General features: G+C 53.4%; 1 protein-coding gene across 1 annotated transcript; it reads right to left on the bottom strand.

The window, feature by feature from the left end:
* GIPC1 (GIPC PDZ domain containing family member 1) lies at positions 1-25,044 on the bottom strand. Its single transcript, XM_038378992.2, has 7 exons — positions 24,876-25,044; positions 19,745-20,077; positions 19,197-19,382; positions 13,510-13,690; positions 4,546-4,658; positions 3,972-4,053; positions 1-3,221 (listed from the first exon to the last, which is right to left on the bottom strand). The coding sequence occupies exons 2-7, from the start codon at positions 20,024-20,026 to the stop codon at positions 3,070-3,072; spliced, it is 996 nt and encodes a 331-aa protein (XP_038234920.1). The 5' UTR covers positions 20,027-20,077; positions 24,876-25,044; the 3' UTR covers positions 1-3,069.
* Between the last annotated feature and the right edge of the window lie 1,931 nt (positions 25,045-26,975).

Below are 26,975 nucleotides of genomic sequence, written 5' to 3' on the forward strand. Positions count from 1 at the left end.
TAGAGTCGATATATTTTTATGTTAAAGATGCTTTACAGGTAAAATACAAAAATAGGCCCGGGGGGGGGTGGAATCTGCCCCTCGTCAGCAGCTCCCAAGGGACCATGGTTCAGCAGAGGGGTCACAGCTCACTTGCATGTGGGGGGGCACAGGGGCCTTGCTCTCTGGGACTCCAGCCCCTGATCAAGCCCTGCTCAGCAGGGGGTCACTCCCCAACCTGGGGGCCTGGAGCCCCTTGCAATGGAACCACCCTCTCCAAGTCCCTTGCTTTGCCCACTCCCCTCTGAGCCGGGGTCCAGGCCCAAGCACCCGTGCTGGGCTTAGTGCTATGGGTACGGTAAGTGCCTGAGGGCTGGAGAGCGACTGAAGAAGCTGGGGGGCAGGGAGCAATCCTGGGGCTCCCAGCCTGCAGCCCAGGAACAGGGGCAGGACGGGATAGAAATATTGCAGCACGTGGAGTTTTACAAACATTGTATGTCCTCACACCCGCTCTGCGAGGTAGGTCAGTCCGATCCAGAGTGAATGGATAAGACAAGACAGAGAGAGGAGGGGACGTGCCCAAGGGTAAGGGTGGGAGGTGGAGGCAGGGCTGAGAACAGAACCAGGAGTCCCGGGCTCAAACGCTCTGGTCTAATCCGTAGGGGCCCCCCCACCTCCCAGAGCCAGAGATAGAATCCAGGAGTCCTGATCCAGCCCCTCAACCGTGGGGCTTCTTTTAGAGAAGGATTTCGAAAAACTCCAAGCCAGCCCAAGGGGCCCCCAGCCATTCAGCATTGTGTGTGTCAGCTCACCCCCTCCCCCATGGGTGCAGTGGGGGATTCCCTCAGAGTAAGGTGTGAGAGGGAGGTGTTCGGCACACCCCCACATGGGACAGCACGGAGGGGGTTGGAGGGGGACAGTGTTACAACAGGTTCAGAGTGGTGAGCGAAACCCCACAACGGGCTCCGGGGGCAATTAATCATCACAGAGTGTAAATGCTAGGAGAGATCATTAACCCACCTGCCTGGGTTATGGATGGGACACTAGGGCCAGTGCTGGAGCCTGGGGCCGTGGCCTCCAGCAGCATGGAGGGAAAGGGGGAGGAGGGTGCCCCCCACCCCCGAATAGGGGGACGGGGATAATCTCTTTAGCAGGAAGTCAGAGCAGCATGAAACAGGCAAGGGACCCTGGCTGAGCCAGAGGAGGGAGCCCAGATCAGCTGGGAAACCCACCACAAGACCCAGTGGCATATACAACCTGAAGGGCCTGGTGCACCTGCTCCGGTGGGGAGACAATTCAAACTCTCCCCCCCCCACCCTGAGAATGGAGAGGAGGGTAGATAGGTAGGAAGGAAAGGTGGGCTGTGAATAGAACAGGCCCCTGACTGGCACAGGGCTGTTGCCTGGCCTGATTGCTCAGTGTGGTTTTTAGCAGGAGGCAGGTGGATTTAACCCTCTGCCCACCCCCTAGGGCTGCGATGCTCCAGGGGCAGCAGTAGGGGGTGGGCACGGCCTGGCTGTCTGAGAGCTAAGGGACACGCCCCATCACACTCACCCCCTGCCTGCAAGCCAGCAGAGACCAGCTGCTTTGAATGTGGGGTGTGAACCGCACAGCTAGGGGAGCGCAGGGCTCCAGCCTCAGGAACAGATGAGGGACAAGAGATGCCCAGTCATTCCTGAGCGGCTCCTGAAGAATGCTGCTGCACCAGGTGGGGCTGTAGCTGGAGCGGAGACTTTCCCCCCGGCCCACCCTCCCTGAAGGGGGGGGAAGTAGGCCCAAGAAGCAGGACCGAGCCTTAGGCTATTCCACTGTGGTAGGTGGGGTATGCCTCCACTGCCCCACAAAGAAGCCTTTCTAGCAGCAGGTAAGTGGAGGAGGGGGTCTCAGGGTGATGGGGCTCAGCTGGGCCAGAGTCTGAAGACACCAGACAGCTTCGGCCAGCGGGGGCGGGAGCTCCCAGCTACCCCAGCCAGGTCTCTGCCAGCAGGGGGCACTGCAGGCTGTTGAGTCCTTTCCCCTGGGTGGGGCAGGGAGGGTAACAGGGGAGCAGGAGGAGAGGATGGGAGCTAGCCATCCCCCCGCGAGTTAACAGCAGCTCCCGGTCTCACACTGCCTTTGAGGGGAACTAGGGATCTCAACCTTGCTCGGGGCTGCAGAACCACCCGAGGAGCCGGTCCGCAGCCCCACCCGCTGCCTGCCCCCGCCAGCCTCGGGAGGGGGAAGGATTAAGCACGGGAAGGGACAGGGCAGCACAGTACAGTACCAACAGAGCAGGGAGCTGAGAATGCCCTGGGGGAGGAGTGGGCAGGCTGGTGCGGGCACCCTGCCATCCGCAGCCTGCCTGGAGCAGCCTTGCTCCCATTAGTGTTAGATCAGTGCTGACAGGCAGCGGGGTGGGTGTACCATAGAGGCATGGGGGAGGGGCGCTCTGCTCGCAACCACCCTCACGTGGAACACAGGCTGGGTTAGTTTAAAGGCACCGGGCTTATTGCCCGGGGGGAGGCTGCGCCAAGGGACGCCCCAGCAGTGGCCAGGTTACCCTGCTGACTGAAGAGGGGATGGGGTGCCAGGCCCTGCACCTGCCAGGACACACACCCTGCTCCACCCCAGGGAGCAGTGCAGGAGCTGGGAATCCTGTCCCTCTCCTGATTAGCACCCAGAAGAGAAAGGGGGCCCCCTCACTCCCCTGCTGCCCCCCCAGGACCAAGGAGGGAGCACCCCCAAGGGCCTGCCCATCCCTGCAGCCTTCCCCAGGGGCACACAATGGCTCAGCTTATTGCTCCATAACGCCCAGCAGCTGTCCCCTCTGCCGACACTAGCACTGGGGGAGGGGTGGGGGAAGAGGAGAAGAGTGAGGCTTTGAGCCCGACTCCCGCGTGGCGCCAGGAAGGGCTGCCTACAGTGAGGTGCACACGCGGCCCTGGGTAGAGGGGAGGGGCAAGGAGACAGAGCTGGAGTGTTTGCCAGAACAGTGCTGGAGCCAGGCCCGTGATGTATCCCCTATCCCCCGGTCCACATGAGGGCAGTGGCTCGGCACTCCCTCGCCCAGCCCAAGGGCACAGCAGATCCAGTGTGGGCACAGCAGAGTCTCTAGTAGCGCCCAACTTTGGCATCCCCGATAGCGCCCCACACGTCAAAGACGAACTCGTCGGGGAAGGCAAAGTCACCCAGGCGCTCATCCAGTGCCTCAGCAAACTCGTCGGGGTTCTGCTTGTCCTTCCCCAGCTCTACCATGGTGGCAGCTACAGAGAGCAGAGACAGGGGAGGGAGGGTAATAAAGAGCATTCAGTGCCACGTTACCTGTGGCAGGACGTGCCAGCCCTAGCGCTATCCCACTACTCACACCAACAGTGCCAACGCTTCGTGCATCACACTAGCACAGCCATGCCATTGCCAGGAGCACTAGACACCCTGAGCCCCAGCGCCAACGCGCTGCTCTTGCCCACAGCCCTGGCTGACAGGAGTGGCCGAGGAGGCATGGCCGCTGGGAGCCCTGCGAGCCACCAGCCTGTAGAGCCTGAAGGATTGATTAGCTCTCTCTGTGCCCAGCCCTGCTTCCCAGAACACACTGACAAGCCTACTGCCACTGCCACTTCCACACAGTCACCCCTGAAATGCCACTGTGCCCCCAGGAGAGCCCTGCTCACCTCTCACAGAGGGGAGACTTCTCTCCTCCCACTAAATGCTGCACATCAGGGATGCAGGCCTCTGGGCCACTAATAGCAGGGCTTGCACTTAACTGCTGGGGAGTGTCCAGCTACTCCAGTCCCAGGCCCTCCAGGCAGGGGCACTGGAAGGAGCAGGGGAGGAACCTTGGCTGTGGGGGGTGTTACCAGCTACTCCAGCCTGGGCCTCTCCCAGCAGGGCGCTCTCAAGCTGCCCAGGAAGGAGTCCCATACTGGCTGACTGTGACGCAGCCCTTCCCCCAACACCCTGATGCTTTGGGCACCCAGCCCCAGGGTGACTTGGGGGCGGCGTGGCAGGAGACTCACCCAGCTCTGTGTCGCGGATGCCCATGTAGCTCTCCAGCAGGTCGTCCACCTTCTCAATAGCCCTCTCCTCAAACGCAGACAGCTGAGGGGACAGGAGAGCTGCTGAGCAGGAGACCAAAGGCAAAAAAACATAGCTCCCCCCAACCCAGAACCCATGCGAAAAGAGGGGCCCTTTAAAGCCTCTTCCAATCCCACCCATTCTTTGGCAGAGGGGTGTGGGTGTTGGGGGTCAGGGCTGGGATAGCAGGGGGCTACGTGTCGGGATTGAGGGGCATCGGCAGGGCTGTGGGGGAGCCCAGGGTTGGGATAGCAGGGGGCTGCAGGTCAGGATTGAGGGGCATCGACAGGGTTGGGGGAGAAGACTGGGAAGCAGGTGCAGTGCAAGGATCGTAGTGGGGGGGAGCGGCCTCACATGGGAGGACCTGTCCCCTCCCCACTCTTGGGAGCTGAGGTCCCAGCTGTCCCCTCTCATTCTGCTCTGGCTCCCCACCCGCAGTTCCCTCTAGACAGAGCCCAAGCAAACATAAAGGCTCCCAACGGCTGTCAGGGGAAGCTCCCAGGGGCCGATACCTACCTGCTCCTCCACGGTGGCAGGCCCCTTGGCCCGCAGCCGTAGGGTCCCTCTGCCAGTGCCCAGCTGGGAGCTACTCTTGTGCGTGCCCCCTGCAGCCCGCTGGCTGATCATATCTGAAACACAGCAAGGAGACAACCCCATGAGAGCACGCCGGAGGTGGTGGTGGTGGGCAGGCGGTCAGCACACTGGCCTCGCAGCCCAGAATCCCAGCCCAGCCTGAGGCACCAGTGCAGCCAAATGGGCAGCCACCCTCCAGCAGGAAGTGGGGCCAGGTATCAGACACCACCACCTGGGCACAACAGGCAGGGTGTGCTTGGGAGGCAGCCAGGGTTGGGGTAGTGTGTGTTGTGCTGCTGCCTCAATCCCAACTCTGAGTGTGGGGAGCCCAGGGCCGGGATAGCTGGGGACTGGGATTGAGGGGCACCGGTGGAGCTGGTGGAGGGGAGCCCAGGGCCGGGATGGCCAGGGGCTGGGAGTGGGGGCCACCAGCAGAGCTGATGGGGAGCCCAGGGCCAGGATGGCCGGGTGAAGATGCTGCAGGTTGGGATTCAGGCCGTTTGCAGTAGCATCCACCCCAGGAAGCTGCAGAGCTGCCTTCCCCTCCCCACATCTGCCCTGCTGGGTCCCACAAAGTGGGGCTCGGACCCATGAGACTCAACTGCATCAGTTTAACAACAGGGGACGGCAGAGGCACATTGAGATTGGCATGTGGGACCAGGGATGCGCTTGGGTGGGGGAGAGAAGGGACCTGGCAGTCACGTATCAGCTGTTGCGCAGGGCAAGGCAATGGGCGCAGTGCGAGAACCTCCGTTAGACAAGGCAGTGCAGCCCTTAGAGGGTCAGGTCTCCATACTCCACAGCAGAGGGATGTGCTCTTGCTTCGCAGGGGGCTGGGATCCCTGCTTCACAGATAGGAAACCGAGGCATGGGGACAGGAAGCCACAGTGCAAGCCTCATGGAACCCCCAGGTCTTCCACTCCTGGGTGGGTCTAGTTCTTGCGGGATCCCACACTGCTGCTGGCAAGCTCCTCTTTCCTCCAGTATGTGATCAGTTTCTTCCTGCCCTTGGGCAGCCTGGAATCCCCAGGGAAGCCATGGTACATCCTGCAGCAGCTCCCACGCCTGCATGGACCTCTGTTCCAATGCACTTCCAGAGCGGCCAACATTTCCCCCGGACAGCCCCATCCCCTTGAGCTGATACACGGCACTGGTCACTCCGTTTCCTCTCCCCACAAGGGACCGAGCTGCTTCAGCATCATCCCATTAAAACCCTCATGGGGCAACCAACTCAGCTGTTGTGTTTCTAAAAGAGACTCCCTATTCACGCCAGTTAGAACAGCAGCTGCCAGGGCCAAGGGGACCTGCAGGCTGCCAAAGGGTTAACAGCCTGCGATGCGCCTCTCCAGCCAGGCTTTACTGTGTGCTGGGGAGATTCAGCCCCACTGATGTTTCCCACAGTCCCACGAAGTAAAAATAATCTGGGAAGATGTCATCTGAGCAGCCACTTTCCTGCTTTGACATACGGGGAAGGGGTCCCCTGAGCCCATTCCCTAAAACGCCCACGCTGGACACAGATGGCAGCAGGAATATGGTGTAAATGCCTAGGCACTGGGCTGTGTTTTGCTCAGTCCCTGCCAGAGGGGGCACGGAAGAGCAGCCTGCTCTGCTCCTTTTCCTACCAGCCCCTTGGATCCATTGCTTCCTGCTAGCCATGGTCTCCTCTCTGCCCCTCAATGATATTCCCAAAGCCCAGCTGCTGTGCCAAAGAGGTGCCCCCAGGGGCAGGGGGAAGTCTGAGGGGCTCGCTTTCTTGCTTGTTAGAGCTGTCTGGAGGTGGAGGGCGAAGGCCATGCAAGCAGAGATCCTGTGTACGGAGCATGGATGCTGGGGCAGGCGCAGGGCAAGAATTATCCAAGAGGGACTCCCGGTGCAGGGTGCAGGAGGTCCCTTCTCGTCCTAGGCTCTTCAGAGCCTCTCTTGCAGTTTGTCCTTCAGAAATGGGATGAGAGGCCCTGGACGTGCTGAGCCAGAGGGCGAGGGACGGCAGCTTGGGGAAAAGGAAGATGGGGACACATGCAGCAACATGGCTCCCCCCACCTCACTGCCCCAGCCCAATACAGCAGGCTGTACACACCGCTGCAGGAGCCCCTATTTATTTCTGCATTAAATTCCACGTCATGCTGCCCTCACATTTCTCGTGGCCTGCCTGGGCAAAGCTTTTGGAGGCAGCTGGTGCTTTGCCACTTTTCTACCTCCCCACGCCCTTCGCGCAGAGGCAGAGAGGGCATTAAATGCAGAGCAGGGGAAGGCCTGAACTCCTCAGTCCAAACCTCAGCAAAGGCTAGCTCCTGCTCCCTGGTTCTCTGTTGCTGAAGCCCACGGCCCGGGAGGAGGACAGCCCGATGCCTCTGCCAAAGCGAGCAGCAGCGAGACTGGTAACCGTTCACGTCCTTGATAAACATCGGCGACGAACGAGCTCCCGCGTCAGGCTGCCTGCAGACTCTGGCAGATGAGCTTGCTATGGGGTAGGCTCGACAGCTGTGGCTGTGAAGAAACCCCTCAAGAGACTTTAGTTTGCCCCTCCCCCATGCCCAGTTTAAAAATATATATATGTTTCTGCAGCAGATTGGAGCCCAGAGGACTCTGTGGGTGCCCTGCTGGCAGGACGCAAGGGGGGGGAAGCTGGTTATTCACCCTCCCACGCCCAGGCGAGGGAGCAAGCTGAGGCAGATGCACCCCTGCTCTCGGGGCTGATGCATCGCTCATTCGGCGTGGAAGACAGAATGCCACGTTCAGTTCTGGCCCAGGGCGTTCATTTTGGAGTCACTTCTTCCCTCGATCTACAGATTTCCCTCTGGGAGAGACGGGGACCGTCTGGCCTCTGTGGCAACTGCACTGTTGGGGATTGTATATTCAGTGCTTTCTCACCGAACAGGGCAATAAATGCTCTGCTCTTTAGGCCACTGCTCTCTGCCCTGTGCTGCTCTCCTGTCCCCATCCTCCGCTCTCTCCCTCTTCTTCCCCCTGTCCCAGCTCCCAATTCCCACCCTGCCTCCAACACAGAAAGTTAGCGCTGAGACAGAAGCGTCGGTGCTGGCAGGTATAGACTACACCACCGGGAGACTGAGGAGCGAGCACTCGCCTGCACCCGGTTAGCCATAGTCTCAGGCTGTCAGCAGAGTGAGCCAGTAGTCACTGCCTGGGTCACATGAGAGCTAGAACCCCCTTTGGGGCGATTTTTAAGAGGAGGGAAGCAGACACTGTGGATGTGTCCAAGGGTCACAAGTCTCGCAGGAAAGCAAGGTACAGCCCAGGGGCCATACGCAGCTCCTCCTAGGACTCTTCCTCCAAGAGTGGATCCCTTAGCACCAGGGACATGAGAGGGTAGGGGGTCCCCCCACTGCTTGTAAGGCAGCTAGAACTGCTCTGCCTGGTGCATTGGGGTACAGGAGTTTCATGGGGGCTTGCACTGCTTGGTTATTTACAGTCCTCGTGCACCCGTTCCCCAGCTCTCTGGCGCTGGCCCTAGCAGCTTCTCCCTGCCCCTCCAAGCACACACTAGCGCCCATCTCTTATGGAAAACGCTGCTTCCCTTCCCACGTTCCAAGGAGGACTCCTTGGAGCAGCAGCGGCCACCACAGCCTGGCAGCGGCTGGGCTGGAGGAGCCATGACACCCCACCCACTCCCAGTGTGGTTAGCACAGTATGGGCGACAGGAGAGGGAAAGGCCCTGGACTCAGACTCAAATATCCTCCAGCCACATTAACATGTCTGGGCTGGAGCCGCAATCAGAGGATGGCATGCCGGGCCGGCACCCCACCCTGCCGCGTGTGTGCCTCATGCACAGACGCCAGGCGAAAGCCCCGAGAGCCAGCCCACCACCTGTGGGGAAAGGATGGCGCCAGACACTGCCGCGCAGGCTGCTCTGTGCCCTGGCTAAGCATGGGCCGTGCAGGCAGACTCCTAGGAGATCACAAACCAAGAGACCTCCGGCCCCCATCTACACTAGGACCAGAGGTGATGTAAAAAGCGATTGGCCCAGAGCCTGCATAACCCCTTGGGTGCCCACACAGCCACTGTCCCAGCAGCCCCAGGCGCTGAGCAGCCCCTGGGTGGGTGCTGAATGCCATTAAGACCCCTGGCTACCGTACACCCGGAGAACAGGATGATAGAGAGGGGCCATCACCACCACCACCATCACGTTCCTGTTCTGCCTCTGGCATTTATGGCAGTGATGAAGCTCCTCCACTCCTGCCTTTTTCTGGCAAGTCTTTCAGTGGTTCCCCAGCTGTGCCCCAGGTTTTTAGCTCGGCTTCCGCAGCTCTTCGCCAGGTTGTTTTCGGGTGGCTTCCTTTTCGCTTGCCTTCGGGTGTCCATCCTATTGCTACTCTGGTGATGGAATCAGTTTCTGTCCGAAGCACATGACCAATCCATCTCCAACACCTCCTGGCAATGATGGTGCTCAGATCCTCTTGGCTGCACTGTGTTAATAGATCTTGGTTTGAGATTGTTCTGGCCAAAAGATAGGAAGGATTTTTCCCTTTTGGGGCTATCATAGGCGGGCGCTATTCAGACCCCATGCTCCATCTATTCAGCGCTTTAACATCGGTTGCGTATGGGCTCGTACCAGCGGCCACTTCTTACCGGTACGCCATACTGGCCCACTTTCACCCTGCATCTATTCTCCCCCCCCCCCCCCAACATACAGAGAGAATCACTGATCCAGAAGCCATGGGAAGAAGGGTCACTGGCCCCCAGGTCAGCCTGCCTCAGGCCCCCTGCTAGAGCCCTCAGAGGGCAGGGAACAGCACTGAGCAAGACCAGCCTGGCCCCAGCACAGAAGCCCAGTTGTTCTGCCTCTGCTAACAGGAACATGGGCTTGGCTCATAGCTCCAGGTGTTCCTGGCACTGGCATTTGAGGCTTCCTGTCATCCCCCCACTTCCCCCAAAGATAGGAAGGGGTGGCTGTGTTAAACTGGGAATGTAGAGGCACTGCCCTGCCTTTCCAGGAAAGCTTGGCTCCTGTCAGACAGGGAGAAGTTGTTTGCCCCTCATGGGGAGGTTGGGGTTCTGGCCTCTCTTGGCTGTGAGCTCTAGGGCAAAGAACAGCCTTTCCAGTCATGCCACAGCACAGCAGCGAGCAGGACAGGGCACAGGGCCTGCATGGGAGGGGAGAGCAGGGCATGTCTGCGCCAAGACTCCGGCGCTGGCAAAGCATGGAGACCAGAGGAGCCGCAGAAGGTCACATGACCAACATAGTCTAATAAGTGCAAGACTGGAATAGCAAGGGCACTGGTAGAGCTGTGGGGGGAGGGGGGTCAGGGCTGGAGAAGCAGGGGGTCTGGGTCAAGGGGTACTGGCAGAGCTCTGTGTGAGAATGTTGAGGTGCACCAGCAGCGAAGTGGAGAAGCAGTGGGGCTCTGGGTGAGGGGCTGAGGGATAGCAGCAGGGCTGGAGAAGCAGGGGGTCTGTGGGTGGGGGCAGGGCTGTGTGTGGGGAAAGCTCAGGGCTGGAGAAGCAGGGGGTCTGTGGGTGGGGGCTGAGGGTAGCGGCAGAGCTGTGTGTGGGGGGAGCTCAGAGCTGGAGAAGCAGTGGGTCGGGGCTGAGGGCAGCGGCAGGGATGTGTGCAGGGAGAAGGTAGGAGGTGCTGCAAAGAGGATGGAGGGGCGTGAGCACAACCGTGCTGCCTGTACATTAGTCTCACTCAAGAGACTTGAGAGAATTCTGTGATCAGCGTCTCCGTAGCTGGGGCAGGCCCCTGCCCAGATCACAGGGAAGATCCTGAGCACTCTCAATGGGGGATAACAGCCACTTAGTCCAGGGAGCTAGAAATAGCCAGCGTGAGAGGTTAAAAGAAGAGGCTGCTCCAGGTTGCCCATAGAGGGGAACAAATGAAGTGAGCTGGCCTAGAGCTCTTCCCCAGAGGCCAGCACTTTCCCTATCGGCAGCTCTCACAGCGGTGCCTCCAGTCCTGTGATCCAGGGCTGGCACAGAGCCCAGCGGGCAGATGCCTCTTCGGTGGGTTTCTACAGGGGCTGAGAACTGAACAGGGCCAGCGCAGGATGAACCAGTTCCCCACCTCCCTGCTTCGATCAGAGGACAAGAAGCTGCTTGTGCATTTGTGCAAGGAGCTGGTGATCTGGGTCCTCGGCAAGAGCCTGCGAGCTGGGCCAGGGCCCTGCAGCAGAAAAGAGCTGCCAAAAGCAGTAAGGGGGACCAGCAGGGGTAGAAGGGTGCACCCGGAGGCCACCTCCGGGAGAAAGACCTGTAACGGACGCCACACAGTCCCTCAGGCCAGGCTGATGGAACGCAGAACATCCCCGCCCTCTCCTAGAATCAAGCATGACAACCTGCTTGCAGGCAACACCCATGTTGGGGTGCACCCACTGCTGCCCTCTGATGGATGCTATCAGATCTGCCCCGGCACCTCCCAAGTTACGTCTCCCTCTGGCAGCTCCAGAGGTGAAAAGCCCGTCTACTCTTGGCAGCTAGCGGCGCTCTCCCTGTGCTCTAGCTGCCGGCATTCTGAGAGAACAGCATGGAGCTTCTCTTCCCTCACGCCTCATCCAGAGGGTCCAGTGCGCATTGCAAGGCAGGGCAGGTTATGAGGCTGGATTGAACCGCCAGTGAGTTGTGGGTCCAGGCAGCAGAGCACAGGGCTGGCAGGACCGAGTTTAGTGTAGCTTTCTCACATTTGCTTCGCCAAAGCAGAGCCAGGGAGCATCGGCACCGGTCTCTCTCCAGCACAGCCGAGCAAAGGAGCCTAACGTTTGCGCGCACAGCCAGTGCCACGGAGCTGTCACTAATTAGCATGGAGGGAACTGCAGGGAATGAGCAGGGGTACGGATGCTGGCGTGAGGGCTCCCGAAGTGCCAGAGATGAACAGATGAAGCTGGTACCTGGTTGGAGGGGAGAAAAAAATTGCCAGATTCCAGAAACCAGGGACGTGCGTGCGGGCTGAGAAGCATAAGCCAAGGAGGAAATAAAGTGGAAAATGATCTTCCGTCCCAGATCAGAGGCCAGTGAGTCACTCAAGGAGGAAGGAATTTGTGGTGGCAGGCTGGCCTCGTGGATGAGTGAACTGAGACACTAGCAGCAGGGAAAGTGATGCGACTGGGAGCTAGGACTCCTGGGTTCTACCCCTTGCTCAGGGAGGGAGCGCCGCCTAGTGTTTAAGGTTGGCAAAAAGGGACTCCTGGGTTCCACTTCCACACTGCCGCTGCCTCGTTGTGTGATCCGGGGCAACATGAGGGTAGCAACAATGACCCAGCCCGGGGCTTCGTGTAGCATTTGAAGAGCATCTGGAGAGCCTCAGTCTGAAGGTGCTACCAACAGCTGAGGAATCCGGATTCGAGGACTCTCGGAGAAGGCTGCACAGACAGCAGAGGGCAAGGTCGTACTGTGATCAGAGGGAGTCTGCCTGGAACAGAGCTGACAGGGCTGGAATCCCCATCCCTGGGGTACATTTGGGAGCCACTGACAAGGCCAGCACTGGATTACACACACAGGGGCTGGAACAGTCCAGCCCGGAACCAAGTTGTCTCCCCCTGGCCTTCAGCACCATCCTGAGGACCTAGCTTCCCCCAGGCTTCACTCAAAGCCCTGTGCTTGGAGGGATCAGTAGGGAGAGCGCCTTCACCTTGCCAGCTGCTGGGGTTGAAACAGGCCTGTCTGCTTAGTGAAATTTAGGACAGTGTGTACAGACCCCTTTCCTCAAGCCACCATAGAGATGGGGGGAGGGAGGGGAGGAGAGAAGAGAAAGAGGGTGCAGATCTGCAAGGCAGAGTCAGCCCCTCCCACTTGTCCTGTGAGCAGCCTCCTCTCATCACTGAGTACACAGAGGATCATTCACAGATACCCTGGCAGGGCTACCTACCCCCAAGTCCAAGTAGAAAGAGGTCAGCTTTACAGGCTGGCTGCCTGAAGGCCCACCTGCAGGCTCAGTAGCTACAGGAATCTCCAGATCCCATCTGCCTTGCATGGCAGAAGCCTCCTTTTCCCTCTTGCAATCCGAGGAAGGGTTCCCTGCAGTAACGTGGCTGGTGAAGCCCTACCCTGAAATTAAGCAACAGAACTGCCCCACCTCTCAACCAACCCTGTGGTTACACCACACAGGCCATATGGCTAGGTGCTGCAGTGAGGTTACAGTGCCACCTGCTGGCCACCACACCACGGGACATGTCATTCAAACCTTAAGCAGCAGGTCTCACCCTTTTTTGGCTCAAGACCCATTTGTAAACGTCGATGGCCTGTCGTGACCCAGCACATTGAAACCACCTTGAGGGCCACCTCAGCCAGAGCCCACCTTGCACTCACCTTGCAGCAGCAACTCGAGGGAGACAAGCCCAGCCAGACCCATGGGACCAGAGCCACTGTGCAGCCCTCTGAAACATTCCGGCGACGCACGATTGGGAAACCCTGACGCAAAGCCCCTCCCCATCTCCCATTTAATGGCCGAGTAGGACAGAAGGTAATGGCCCTTAGTGCCCACAACAGCCAGCAAGGCTTGGGCCTTTGGGCTATGATGAAAGGCGCTCTCAGATAAGCACCCAATCTGACTCCTCACTGAAGGAGGAAGGACAGAACGTGCAAAACAAAGCCCAGCAAGTTCTGTGCTGGACTAATTGCCTTGGAGGCTGAAGGTCTCAGCAGGGCCAATGGCAAACATACCGCCCCCTCTGCCGGGCCTCCGCCCCCCCCGCACACACAGGAGCAAGCCCCTCTAGAGAGGGCTCTGTGGCCTGTTTGATCCTTTCTGCTTTGGCTGCCAACAAGGGGAGCCAGTTACTTAGCCACGAGCCAGGGACACCTGCCCTATTCGGACCTGGACTGAGACCTACCATGTTCATTTTACACATGTCGGGTGGAACCAACTTGTGACAGGCCTCATGCTCCAACTGTCCTGAGCCTGCCAGTGGCCACCCCTGCCTCATCTGCCCAGCGCAGTCCATGGGGCTCACTCACCGAATGCCTTCCGGGGCTCTGTAAGCTTCAGCGTGAAGGTGCGGCCTTTGGGCAGGTCCTTGAGCATCTTGGCAACCTCGTAGTGCCGGCAGCCGATGAGGCTCTGCCCGTTGATGGACTCGATCATGTCGCCCACGTTGATGACCTGGATCCGATCTATGACGCTCCCTTCCTTGATCCTCTACAAGCAAGAGACAGGCTGGTTGGCTCACAGCACAGATGGTGGGTCCTGGGGCAGCTTCCAGGTGGGCAAGACGCACTTGGACAAGAGAGCCTGAGCAGCAGCACTTTCTCTGCTCTAATCCCATTCAGCACAGAGGTGCGCGCAGCCCTTTGCATTCAGCAAAGCTGCCCAGAACCCCATAAGACAGGTCAATTGAGACTGAAGCCCAGAGACATCTCCAGGGTCACAGAGTGAGTCAGCAGCAGAGCAGGGAACAGAACCCAGGAACCCTGGCTCCCATCAGGCCACAGGGCCTTCCCTTTGTAGTTAGCCTCACGCACAAGGACAAGCTTGGTCCTTCCTTAGCACATTAATGGTGACTTATGTACAAGGGATCATGATTTGATCACATTTATAAATACAAACAGAATGAAATCCAGACCAGTGATATAAATACTCAGTGCTTTAGAAGGGCCAGTTTCCCAAAGCTGAAAAGAATTATGAGCCACATCAGCTGAGAGGAAGACTGGGTTTAAGAACATTACTAGATGGCCAAAAAGCCACAATTGAGGAAGACTATTGTATCGGTTACAAAATGACCTGGTTTAGTGGGGAAGTGAAGACAGCTATACAAAATAAAGAAATAATGTAACAAATGAAGAAAGGAGAAAAGAAAGGGAATATAAGTCAGAAGTTAGGAACTGTAGAAAATTGAAAATGGAAACAAAGTCAAGGAGAATCTATCGCCAGCAGAGTTAAGGACAATAAGAAGGAGGTTTTTTTAGTATATTAGGAACAAAAATAATGCTAACAACAATATTGGTCTATTACTAGATGGAAATGAGAGATCATCAATAGTAAAACAGAAAAGGCAGAAGAGAACAAATATTTATGTTCTGTATTTGTGGAAAAAACAATGATGTATTAATATCATAGGATAACACTCTTTCCACTGCACTAGTATCTCAGGGGAATGTTAAAACAGCAGCTACTAAAGTCAGACATTTTTAAATCAGCAGGTCCAGATAATTTGCATCCAAGAGTTTTAATAGAGCTACTGAGAAGCTCGCTGAACTGTTAATGTTGATTTTCAATAGGTCTTGGAAGACTGGCAAAATTTCAGAAGACTGGGTAAAGGGTGACATGGGTAGTTATATGCCCATTGGTCGGACATTGATCACAGGCATGATAATGAAGCAGTTGATATGGAATTTGCTTAATAAAGAATTAAAGGAGGACAATATAATTAATACCAATCAACATGGGTTTATGGAAAATAGATCCTGTCAAACTATCTTGATTTGTTTTTTAAATGAGATTACAAGTTGGTCGATAAAGATAATAGTGTTGACATAATATACTGAGATGTCTAAGGTATTTGACTTGGTACCGCATGCCATTTTGATTTAAAAAACTAGAATTACAAAATTAATATGGCACACTTTAAATGGACTAAAAGCTGGCTAATTGATAGGTCTCAAAAGGTAAGTGTAAATGGGGAATCATCATCCAACAGGTGTTTCTAGTTTGTCGCACAGCGATCAGTTCTTGCCCCTATATTGTTTAACGTTTTTATTAGTGACCTGGAAGAAAACAAAATAGTCACTGACAAAGTTTGCAGAGGACACAAAAAAAAATGGGGAATGGCAAATAACGAAGAGGAGAGGTCATTAGAACAGAGCGATCTGGATCATTTGGTAAACTGGGCTCAAGCAAGCACTGTGTGTTTTAAGGTGTCTCAATGTATACGTCTAGGAACAACAACAAAAAATGTAGGCCATGCTTACATAATGGGGGACTCTATCCTAGGAAACAGTGACTCTGAAAAGATTTGGGAGGTCAAGGTGGATAATTAACTAAACATGACCTCCCAGTGCAAAATTGTGGCCAAAAGGGCTAATGCGATCCTTCAATGCATAAACAAGGGAATCTTGAGGAGCAGCAGAGAGGTTATTTTACCTCTGTATTTAGCACTGGTGTGACCCCTGCTGGAATCCTGGGTCCATCTCCACAATTCAAGAAGGATGTTGAAAAATTGGGAGAGGGGTCAGGGAAGAGCCGAAACAATAATTAAAGGATTAGAAAAACCTGCCTTACAGTGACAGACTCAAGGACCTCAATCTATTTGCTTAACAAACATACGCTTAACAGGTGACTTGATTACAGTCTGTAAATTACCTACATGTGGACAAATATTTGATCATGGGCTCTTCAGCATAGCAACGAAAGGTCTAACATGACCCAATAGCTGGAAGTTGAAACTAGACAAATTCAGACCAGAAATAAAGGTTAAATTTTTAACAGTGAGGGTATTTAACCATAGGAACAATTTACTAAGGATCCTGGTGGATTCTCCATCACTGAACATTTTTAAGTCAATACTGGACGGTTCTTCAAAAGATCTGCTCTGGCGATTATTTTGAGGCAGTTCTCTGGGCAGTGTTTTACAGGAGGAGAGACTAGATCACAATGCTCCCTTCTGGCCTTGGAATCTAGGAATCGTACATCCTTTCACAAGGGCCTAGAAACCCAATGCCTCCCACTAACCAAATGGCACCAAGAGACAAAAGACCATGGCATTAGGAGGCATGATGATTGATAGTCCTGGTTTTACTGCAGAGTCTACACATCTTGTGTATTAACTCAATAATATTTAATTAGGCTCCCTTGTACCTGTACCCAAAGAACTTGAGACAGTCTCTATAAACGAGTCACTTCACCCACTGCTGTAATGCAGCCAACTATTGGGTGGAACATGGTAACTGCTTAATAGCCATACTGCACTGCTGCAGTGATTTAGATTTGAAGCTTCTTAGGGAAGGTCATTAGCTGAGAATTAGCAAATGCACCACAGTACCAGGGGATCTTTTGTAAGATTCCAAAGAGGATTTGTGCTCTAATACCACAACCCTGCTCTGTTGGCAGGGCTCTATTCTTTCCATCGGATCCACTAGTTTGGGCCTCTCTCATTTACTTGGGGGGTCTCTTCGCCTCCGCGGGAACTGCTGCAGCTCCTAGCACCTGGAAAACCATCTGGGACACAGAGCATGCGAGAAAGTGACAAGACAGGAGAAAGGACCGAGGCAGCCTTAGGTTAGGAAGGGATGGGTGCACTGATTCCCTAGCTCCTTCAGAAAATGACTCCAAGTGAGGTTTGGGTCAGAGCAGGGGACGGGAAGCAGGAATACCTGTAAGCCGAGTAAAAAGAGGCGGTTAGGAGCCAAAATTATCCTTTAAAAATTGGAAGTTAAATCCTACTGAAGAAAACAGAAAGAAAAACTATCAGGTCAAGTGTAAAAGTATAATTAAGCAGGCCAAAAATGAATTTGAAGAGCAACTAGCAAAAGACACAAAAACTAACAGCAAAAATTGTTTTAAGTACAGCAGAAGCAGGAAGCCTGCCAAACAATCAGTGGGGCCACTGGACGATCAAGGTGCTAAAGGAGCAGTCAAAGAAGACAAAGCAATTGCAGAGAAGCTAAATGAATTATTTGCATCAGTCTTCACTGCAGAGAACGTGAGGGAGATTCCCACTCCTGAACCATTCTTTTTAGGGGACACATCTGAGGACCTGTCCCAGACTGAGGTGTCAATAGAAGAGCTATTGGAACAAATGCAAAAATTAAGCAGCAGTAAGTCAGCAGGACCAGATGGGATTCATTGAGGAGTTCTAAAGGAACTCAAATATGAAATGGCAGAACTAACTGTGGTATATAACCTGCCACTTAAATCAGCCTCTGGACCAGATATTTGGAGGACAGCTAATGAGACATCAATTTTTTTTAAAAACCTTCAGCGGTGATCCTAGCAATTACAGGCCAGTAAGCCTGACTTTACTACCAGGCAAATTGGTTGAAAACAGTAAAGAAAAGAATGATCAGACACATAGATGAACACGATATGTGAGGGAACAGTCAACGTGGCTTTTGTAAAGGAAAATCATGCCTCACCATTCTATTAGAATTCTTTGAGGCGGTCAGTAAGCATGTGGACCACAGTGATATAGTATAGTTGATCTTTTAGAAAGCCTTTGACAAGGGTTCTTAAGCAAAGTAAGTAGCCATGAGATAAGAGGGAAGGTCCTCTCATGGATCATTAACTGGTTAAAAGATAGGAAACAAAGGGTAGAAATAAATGGTCATTTTTCACAATGGAGAAGGGGGACCCTGCTATTTACCTAAGCATTTGTACTGTTCAACATTCATAAATGATCTGGAAAAAGGATTGACCAGCGAGGTGGCAAAATTTGCAGATGATACAAAATAACTATCTTGAATAAAGTCCAAAGCTGACTGCAAAGAGTTACAAAGGGATCTCACAAAACTGGGTGATTGGGTAATAAAATGGCAGATGAAATTCAATGTTGATAAATGCAAAGTAATGCACATTGCAAAACATAATTCCAACTATACATACAAAATGATGGGGTCTAAATTAGCCGTTACCACGCAAGAAAGATCTTGGCGTCATCGTGGATAGTTCTCTGAAAACATCTGCTCAATGTGCAGCGGCAGTCAAAAAAGCTAAAAAGAATGTTAGGAGCCATTAGGAAAGGGACAGAAAATAAGACAGGAAATATCATAATGCAACTATATAAATCTACAGTATGTCCACACCTTGAATACTGGGTGCATTTCTGGTTGCTCCATCTCAAAGAAGATACATTAGAATTGGGAAAGGTACAGAGAAGGGCAACAAAATTTAGGGGGACAGTGAGCTTCCATATGAGGAGAGATTAAAAAGACTGGGACTGTTCAGAAAAGAGTCAACTAAGGGAGGATATGACAGACGTCTATAAAATCATGACCAGTGGAGAAAGTGAATTGGGAAGTGTTATTTAGCTCTTCTCACAACACAAGAACTAGGTATCATTCAATGAAATTAATAGGCAACTTGTTTAAAACAAAGTTAACACACAATCAACCTGTGGAACTCGTTGCCAGGAGATGCTGTGAAAGCCAAAACTATATAGGGTTCAAAAAAAAAAAAAAAAAAAGAACTAGATAAGTTCATGGAGGATAGCTCCATCTATAGCTATTAGCCAAGATGGTCAGGAATGCAACCCCATGTTCAGGGTGTCCCTAAACCTCTGACTGCCAGAAGCTGGGACTGAACGATGGGATGGATCACTTGAAATAGCCCCGTTCTGTTTGTTCCGGCTGAAGCATCTGGCACCAGCCAAAGTTGGAAGACAGGATACTGGGCTAGATGGAACAGTGGTCTGGTACAGTATGACTGTTCACATAGCTCAGAGAGTCTCTGGGACTAGGAGCTCCATGTGATCAGGTATGCTGCCGAGGTTTCTATTCTCCCAGAAAGACCCACAGCATCGCTGGTGCTCGGGGGCTCACACTTCAGCTCTCTGGGGATGGAGAGACAGATAGGAAGGGAAGGAGCAAGACAAGATGCCACAGTGTGTGTCTGGGAGGAGCACCCCTCCTCTCAGACTATGCACCCCACCCACAGCCAGCGACAGGGCCTCCTGGGCACTAGGATGGCGTGAGCAGAGCTCAGTCATCTGTACCTTAATGAACGCATAGCCGGCTCCATTGTCAGTGATGGTCAGGCCCAGGGCCTCCTCGGACTTGAAGACCTCCACCTCCTTCCTCTGGCCCTTCGTGTGTGCAAAGATGAAATCCTCCAGACCGATCTGGCCACCTAACAGCTTGTCCATGTCCACTTTGTGAGTGTTTAAGGTGCAGAACATCACCTGGGAGGTGGTAAGAGAGATACAGAGTGAGGAACTCTGGGGACCACAGCTTCCCCCACTGTCCACTCAGCATCTCTGCTGGGAAGGTCCCATATCCCCAAGGTTATGTCAGGATTCTAGCACCAGCCCCACTGGGCTCAACCCAATTGGACATAGACCTCAGAGTGCATGTAGCCACTGAGCCCAGAGTCATTGACCTCCAAAAAGCCAAGGGCACAGCACAGCCTGACACAGGGTGCTGGCCCACGAAGCCAGAGAAGGCACCAACGCAGAGGGCCTAGCCCACTGATTGGCTAGACACTGCCAGGCTGCAGGGCATCCTCTCTGAGCACCCCCCTGCAGCCTGGGTGCTCAGCACCTACCTCAACTGGTGGGATCTTGAAAGCCTCTGCAATTTTGCTGTACAGCTCCTTGACATTGGTGAAGCCCTCGATCCTGCCAGTGGGGCTGCCATGGGCCAGCTGAGTGTGGAACACCAGTCGAGGGCGGAGGCTGGCAGGAGGCGGTGGCAGGCCGGGCTGCAGGGCTGCCACACTGCCGCCACTGCCCACCTCCACCCCACCCAAGCTGCCACGAATGGGTTCAGCCTCCTCATTCTCCACCAGCGGAGGGGCCTTCTTCCGGCGGCCTAGTCCAAGCGGCATGAGGGACGAGTGGCCAGACAGCAGGGAGTTTCAGTCACCCACAGGAGAGACCTGCAGGAAGCAAAGGGGAAAGATGGTGGGAAATCGGCAGTGGAATCAACAACAAAAGCCTAGCAGAAGCGGCTGACTAGGGTGTCAGGGAATGGGACATGCAGCATTCCTCCTCTAGGGCATCAGCTCCAATCCAGCCCCAGATCAGGGAGCCTGAAAAGTAGGGGCATCACACTTGTGGTGTGACAAGGCCTGTTATAATTCTGTTTCATCTGCACAGCTTTAGCCACTTTTAAAATTACCCAGAATAATGTAAAAAGAGGAGTGACAGCTTTGGAAGCTCCCTGCCTCTTGCCTGCCTCCCCCAAGTCCTACTGTACAGCCCCAGACCAGTGCTCTCCTGCTGGGAGCCAGCAGTCAAGTGGCAGCTCCTGCCAGACCCCCCTGCACAGCTCTAAGTTATGGAGAGAGAAGTAGCCATAGGTATTTCTAGCCTGCTTTGAAAACACATTCAGTACAAAGCTGTCTAATGAGTAAGCATCAAGTGTTCTCATGGCTTAGCAGTGGCCCTGCATCTCCCCTCCACTAGCCAACACAGGGGAAGCAGCATTTCTGATACCAAAGCCCCTCCAGTGGCGCTGGGCTGTTCACACGATTCCTAGTACTGCAGCGCATGTGAGGTATGGGCAGAGAATGAAAAGTACAAACCCTGGAGTCCTGCTCCTCAGGGCTGAGCTGCTGGGGAGGCAGAAAACATCTACTGGGCCTGACCCCCGAGTAATGATTTAAAAAAAAAAAAAAATCAGTGTAGTTGCCACCTGGAAACAAAGTAAAACCCACAGGCCCTGCTGGCGAGCAGAGACGACAGAGGGCAAACCACAGGGAAATGCCAGCCCAGCTGCCTCACAGACAAAGAAAAATCCAAGTCAGGCCCACAGAGCTTTCCTTGCTGCCACAGCAGGACATGCATACTGACCCTTACACTCCAAGGACACTCCCAGGAGAAGTGGGATTCCAGAGGGGCTCAGCAGGATTGAGGATCCTGGTGCTGCTGGCTAGGAATGCCCTGACCCCTGAAGCAAGTACATGGAGGAGGAAGGGGCAGCCTCGGCAGGAGTCCTTCCAGACCGGGAGCCTCCAACGTCTCTGTTCTGGAATGAGGGTGGAGCGCACCCTGGCAGACTGATTCAGAGCAGAGAAACCGGCTACAGGGCGTTCCTCAGAGAGTGTAATGGCAGAGGAACTCGGCCAAGCCTGTCAGTGATTACTTCATGTCAGGAACCTGCTCAGTCCCATGGATCCCCAGCACCACCCAGGGCAGAAAGATGCCTCCAGAACTACCACCCACCATCCCCCTCACCCAGCCCAGAACCCACAGCTCCTAACAGCACTCCCCAAGAGAGGATTCAGCTCATGCTGCAGAATTTATCTACATCCATGTTCTCCCCCTAGCTGCCCAGCTCACTCAGGATCCTCCTTATACCCTATTCTGTGCCCACATCGGTCTTTCCCCCTACTTCCTCCCTTCCCTGTCTCCTCCTCTTCCTTATGCTTACTAGTTTCACCTCCAGCTCTTTGCTTCCTGTCTCACTGTGTCTATCACTCACACGGAGCATCCGATGAAGTGAGCTGTAGCTCACGAAAGCTTATGCTCAAATAAATTTTAGTCAGTCTCTAAGGTAACACAAGTACTCCTTTTCTTTTTTCACAGAGCCAGAACTTACCCTAGCCCTCTTTGCCCATTTTAAATCCTAGTTTTCTGGGACATGGTTCTTCACCTCCTGGTACTAAACAGCCATTTAGCACCACACCCGTTTGGGGATCTTGGGACACAGCTGAGACCTCCTGCTCAGACAGACTCAGACATGAATGCCTGTCTTATTATGGCCAGGCCTACCATAACTAACTCATTCAAACTATTCTAAAGAGCAGCAAACAAAAAATGCAGGAGGCCAAGTTCTTACAGGACCCAAGTGGCCAGATAAATTGACCCCCTATTTTAAAGTTTCAACTTCAGAGTATTACTCACCTATAAATGAGTAAGCATCAAGTGTTCTCATGGCTTACCTATAAATCAATTTAGGGCTACTCCCTTTTTATGCCCAACTTTTGCACCTGCCAGAACTGGCAGATCACTTATTTGTCTAACACACAACCAACAGCTGGGGGGGGGGGGGGAAGAGCAGGCAGGATAACACTGCCAGTATCTGCTCTACAACTTCCTTGTACAGCTATTCACAGTCCTGTCTTTGCATTTAGGGAGGAACTAGAGTTCCGTTTGCAGCTATCCCGCCCAGCTTTTTGAAATGCTAATACCATAAAGACATTATATAGACACTTGTTTTGTTTGTGTGCATATGGACCGAGCAGCTGAACAACCGTTATGCTCCACCACAGAAGCAGCTGCATTTTCAGCAGAGGGTGAAGCTATTTCCTTCTAGATTGCAGAGTGTTTGCTAAGTAAATATAGAATTACTAAGAAGCACTGGAACTTCAGGGCAAAGTTGTTAGGAAAAAAAAAAAAAAGGGATTCACAATTCAGATGAATAAGGAAATTTGATGGCTGGAAATGCTCAGGGGGCTTTTCCTAGCTGCTGGGTCTGGAGCCATCTGCTGCCAAGTGGAAGAAGTGCTGCCCATTAAAGTGGCAACAGTTTCCTGCCCCAGGAACTTGTGACTAGTGACCCTTCTGTGGTGACAGAGCTGGGTGGGGGGCCTAGAGGCATCAGACAGGATAAAAAATAAGGATTCTCAAATTGCCCAGTAAAAGTAGGGCACTGTGTGCATGTTTGTATGTCCTGACTGATCTTGTGGCTAAAACACAGACATGGAACTCAGGAGCTCTCAGTTCAGATGCCCAGTTCCAGCCTAACTCACTAACATGCTGGGTAAGTCACTTTCCCCTCACATACATCCCTGCAAAAGGTGCCTCAGTTTTCCCTTTTGAAATTGGAGAGCAATACTTCCCTACTTCTCAAGCGAGGCTTAATTCAGCACCACCTGGCAATTTGGGAATTTGAAGGGCAAAATGACACATGGATGGTTTTGTTCATGGCCATAGAGGGAATTCTATGCATTCAGTGACTGGGCTTTGCTGCTTAATCATGCATATACAACTTCTACTAACCTCTTCCTCGCCCCCCCCCCCCCGCTAATCTGCAAGTGCTGCAAACACCAACAGTCCCTAGTACCTTTCTGGGGCAGTGAGAGAAAACTAATCCCCAGCCTGGCTGACAAGAGATTATAACATGATCCGCCAGAGCTAGAACAGCAGATACAGGGAAGGAGCAGCACCCGCTGCCCTCAGTGAACATACCTACCCAAGCATTCCCCACCATTCTCTGGGAGCCTGAATGACCATGGAGCGGGATTGATTTGGGGGATAATTAATTCAGTGGTTTACCACCTGTAGTAGAAAGGCTGCTGTGTGTTTCCCTGACTCCTCAGGCAGTAGAAGTTTGAGGGATGATCAACACTGGGAATGATTATTTCTTTTGTTTTGTAGCATTTGTAGTCTTCACTGTGTTGCCCTCATGCCCCATGTCACACACAGAGGAGAAACAAACACTTAGAAGGGTGATGTTAGTTCCCATTGCTGCACTATGCACCACACACTCCTCTGCAAACCTCTCACCACCTGCCTTCATTAGATAGGAAAAGGTAAGGGGAGGAACAGGCTAAAAGATACTAAATAGACAAGCAAACATGGGGAATCTCCAGTAGATTTTGCACAGCAAACTTTGAACTTAAGTCAGAACCTTTTGATCTTTTACATGGCGGGGGGGGGGGGGGGATCCAAACCCAAGCCTAATTTACAGGGCGCAGCCCCACATTCTGCATGGGCATTTGGAGATTCCACACTGTCCATCTCTATATTAAAACCTCTGATCAGCAGAATTCGAAGTGCTTCAGACATACATCAATTAATTCACACTCACCCCACTAGGCTCCCGAGTCTCTTTACCCAAGTTTTCCAAATAGGGAAATTGAGTACAAACAAGACTTCCTGATCACACAGGGAGTTGATGATGACACTGAGAATATAACCAGGAGACCTGGCACCCAGTTTCCTGCTTTAACTGTTGTCCCTGGTCTCCAAGTACAGCCCAGCACCTCAAACATGCATTGTATCCTACACAAGACTGCAGGGCTGGGACCCCTATGCATTTGCACGAAGGGGGGAGGGGGGGAGCTCTGTATGATGGTTACAGGAGGGTACTGAGAGCCAGGACTCCTGGGTACTATTCCCAGTCCCACTACTTCATAGCCTTCAGTGAATCCCACACGTCCCATGAGCCTCCACCTCTCCCCGGCATAAACCCCACAGGGGGCACCCCCATCCTTCTGTGCCACCAATGCCCCCCCTTAAGGACACAGCAAGGGCACCCCCCACCTCTCGCACAGAGCTTGAGCCTCCTCAAACACACTCCAGCTGGAACCCCATTCCCAGCAACAGCATCCCCTTCCCAAAGCTGGAGCCAGGGGACCTCCCCATCCCCCTCCAAGCTGAGGCCACCCGTCTCCCGCCTCAGAGCTGGACCCCCCCCCCCCGCTCCCATCCCCCCCATCTGAGCTGCACCCCCCCCACTCCCATCCCCCCACCCTAGGGCACCTCCCGCTGCTCCCATCCCTCCCTCAGAGTTGCACCCCCCCTCCCATCCCCCCACCCTAGGGCACCCCCCCGCTGCTCCCATCCCTCCCTCAGAGTTGCACCCCCCCGCTCCCATCCCCCCACCCTAGGGTACCCCCCCGCTCCCATCCCCCCATCTGAGCTGCACCCCCGCTCCCATCCCCCCATCTGAGTTGCACCCCCCCCGCTCCCATCCCCCCACCTTAGGGCAGCTCTCGCCTGACTCACCCCGTCCGCCTCCCCGCAGAGCCGGTCCGGTCCCGTCCCTCCTCCAAACTCCGGCCGGGCGCAGCCGGGGCCTGTCGCTCGGTGAGGGAGGGAGGGAGGGAAGGCGGGAGCATCGCCGAGGCCATTAGCCAATCACAGCACACCGCGCAGACCCGCTGGCCAATCACAGCTCGCTCTGCGGGACGGGGCGGGGAGCTGGGCGGGCAGATTCCGGATCCACGGTGCAATGGAAGCGTCCAATCCAAACAGCGCGGGAGAGACCATCCCAGAAGATGGGCGGGAGGGGAGATACCATCCAGGAGCCCTAGGGAGAGTGGGAGATACCATTCAGAGGTGGAATAGCGGGATGCTATTGAAGAAAAAAGAAAAGGAGGACTTGTGGCACCTTAGAGACTAACAAATTTATTAGAGCATAAGCTTTCGTGAGCTACAGCTCACTTTCATCAGCTCACGAAAGCTTATGCTCTAATAAATTTGTTAGTCTCTAAGGTGCCACAAGTACTCCTGTTCTTTTTGCGGATACAGACTAACAGGGCTGCTACTCTGAAACCTGAAGAAGGAGGGGAGCTGGCAGGACACACCTAGTAACCAATTCTGCCCCAGCAGCTTCCCCTGGCCAATCACAAGCAAGAAGGTCAAAACTAGCCAATCAGAAATTAGCAGGCAAAGGTATTGGTGGAGTACCTGTACCAGGTGCTTTGCCCCTCCTATCCCCAAAATGATCAGAGTCCACAGCCTAGCATGCTGACCAATACTGTCTCATTGCTTCCTTGTTTGCAGTGTTGTAGCCCTGTTGGTCCCAGAATGGGAGCGACAAGGTGGGTGAAGTAGTATTTTTACTAGACCAACTTCTGTTGGGAGAAACAAGCTTTCAAGTTTTCACAGAGCTCTTACTTCAGGTCACTGCTTCCCTGTACTTTTGCCTGTCTGTATCCATCTATCTGATTTTTGGCTCTTTGGGGGCAGGGACTGAATGTTCAGAGGCTGTACAGCATATAGCACAATGGGGTCCTGCTGATAATAGCTCATCTTAACTAATTAGCCTCTCATAGTTTGTAGGGTAATTTCCAACTTATCTCAGGTTTCAGAGTAGCAGCCGTGTTAGTCTGTATTCGCAAAAAGAAAAGGAGTACTTGTGGCACCTTAGAGACTAACAAATTTATTTGAGCATAAGCTTTTGTGAGCTACAGCTCACTATGTATATATACATGTATCTTACTGTATGTTCCATTCTATGCATCCGATGAAGTGAGCTGTAGCTCACGACAGCTTATGCTCTAATAAATTTGTTAGTCTCTACGGTGCCATAAGTACTACTGTTCTTTTTGCTGATATGGACTAACACGGCTGCTACTCTGAAAACTGGTCTGTGGGCTGGGGCTCCTAGTCAAAGATCCCCCGATCATCCAGCTGATGCAGGTAAGGCATGTAAGTTTAATGGGCAACAGTACACAAGGAAGCGATTTGGCTAGCCCCATCTTCAACTGCCTTTGACTACCTGACCTGATGGACTAGGTTCCCATTTTGTAGCTGGAGGCTCCTAGGCACTACTGTAACACACACAAATAATTGTACTGTTTGCAAGTTAATAAGGGAGGTGTACATTCCTTCATTTGGTTGCTAGTGCCTTTTGTTCCAACAGATATTAGAAACAGGTGGGATGCAGTTATTCAAGCTTATGACATGTACAGTTTTGCATTTCAATGCTTACAATAATAAGCACTTTTAACTACCTGACACTTTTTAAAGTGAACTTTTAATAATGAAGTTTAGCTTTTAGTGGATTTTCTGTGCTTGAATGCTGAGGGTTTGTTTGCTCCAACATTCTTTCCCTGCCCCGTTTTTTCACCTTAGCTTTACTCCACACCTACACCTCTTCTCTCTTGCCCTCCCCCTTCCCTTCCCATCTAGTTGATCCCCTCCTAGCTAAACCCACCCAAAATAAAAACTACTCATGAAACTGATATGTTTGCTGTTCTCACATAGTTCACTCTGCTTGTTATACTGCTTCCTCCACCTACTGTATGTAGTTTGTCTGTTTAGAATGTAAGCTCTGCAGGATAGACACCATCACCTGTTTTGCATAGTGCCTAACGCAGT

The sequence above is a fragment of the Dermochelys coriacea genome, chromosome 20 (assembly GCF_009764565.3).
Source record: "Dermochelys coriacea isolate rDerCor1 chromosome 20, rDerCor1.pri.v4, whole genome shotgun sequence".
Lineage (NCBI taxonomy): Eukaryota > Metazoa > Chordata > Testudines > Dermochelyidae > Dermochelys > Dermochelys coriacea.

Excerpts from the sequence above, each read along its gene's own strand:
- GIPC1 (XM_038378992.2), bottom strand. The coding sequence starts at position 20,026 with ATGCCGCTTGGACTAGGCCGCCGGAAGAAGGCCCCTCCGCTGGTGGAG. Across the intron at positions 19,383-19,744 it reads TCAAGATCCCACCAGTTGAG|GTGATGTTCTGCACCTTAAA; the intron begins GTAGGTGCTGAG and ends ACCACCTCCCAG. Across the intron at positions 4,054-4,545 it reads CTGCCACCGTGGAGGAGCAG|CTGTCTGCGTTTGAGGAGAG; the intron begins GTAGGTATCGGC and ends CTGTCCCCTCAG.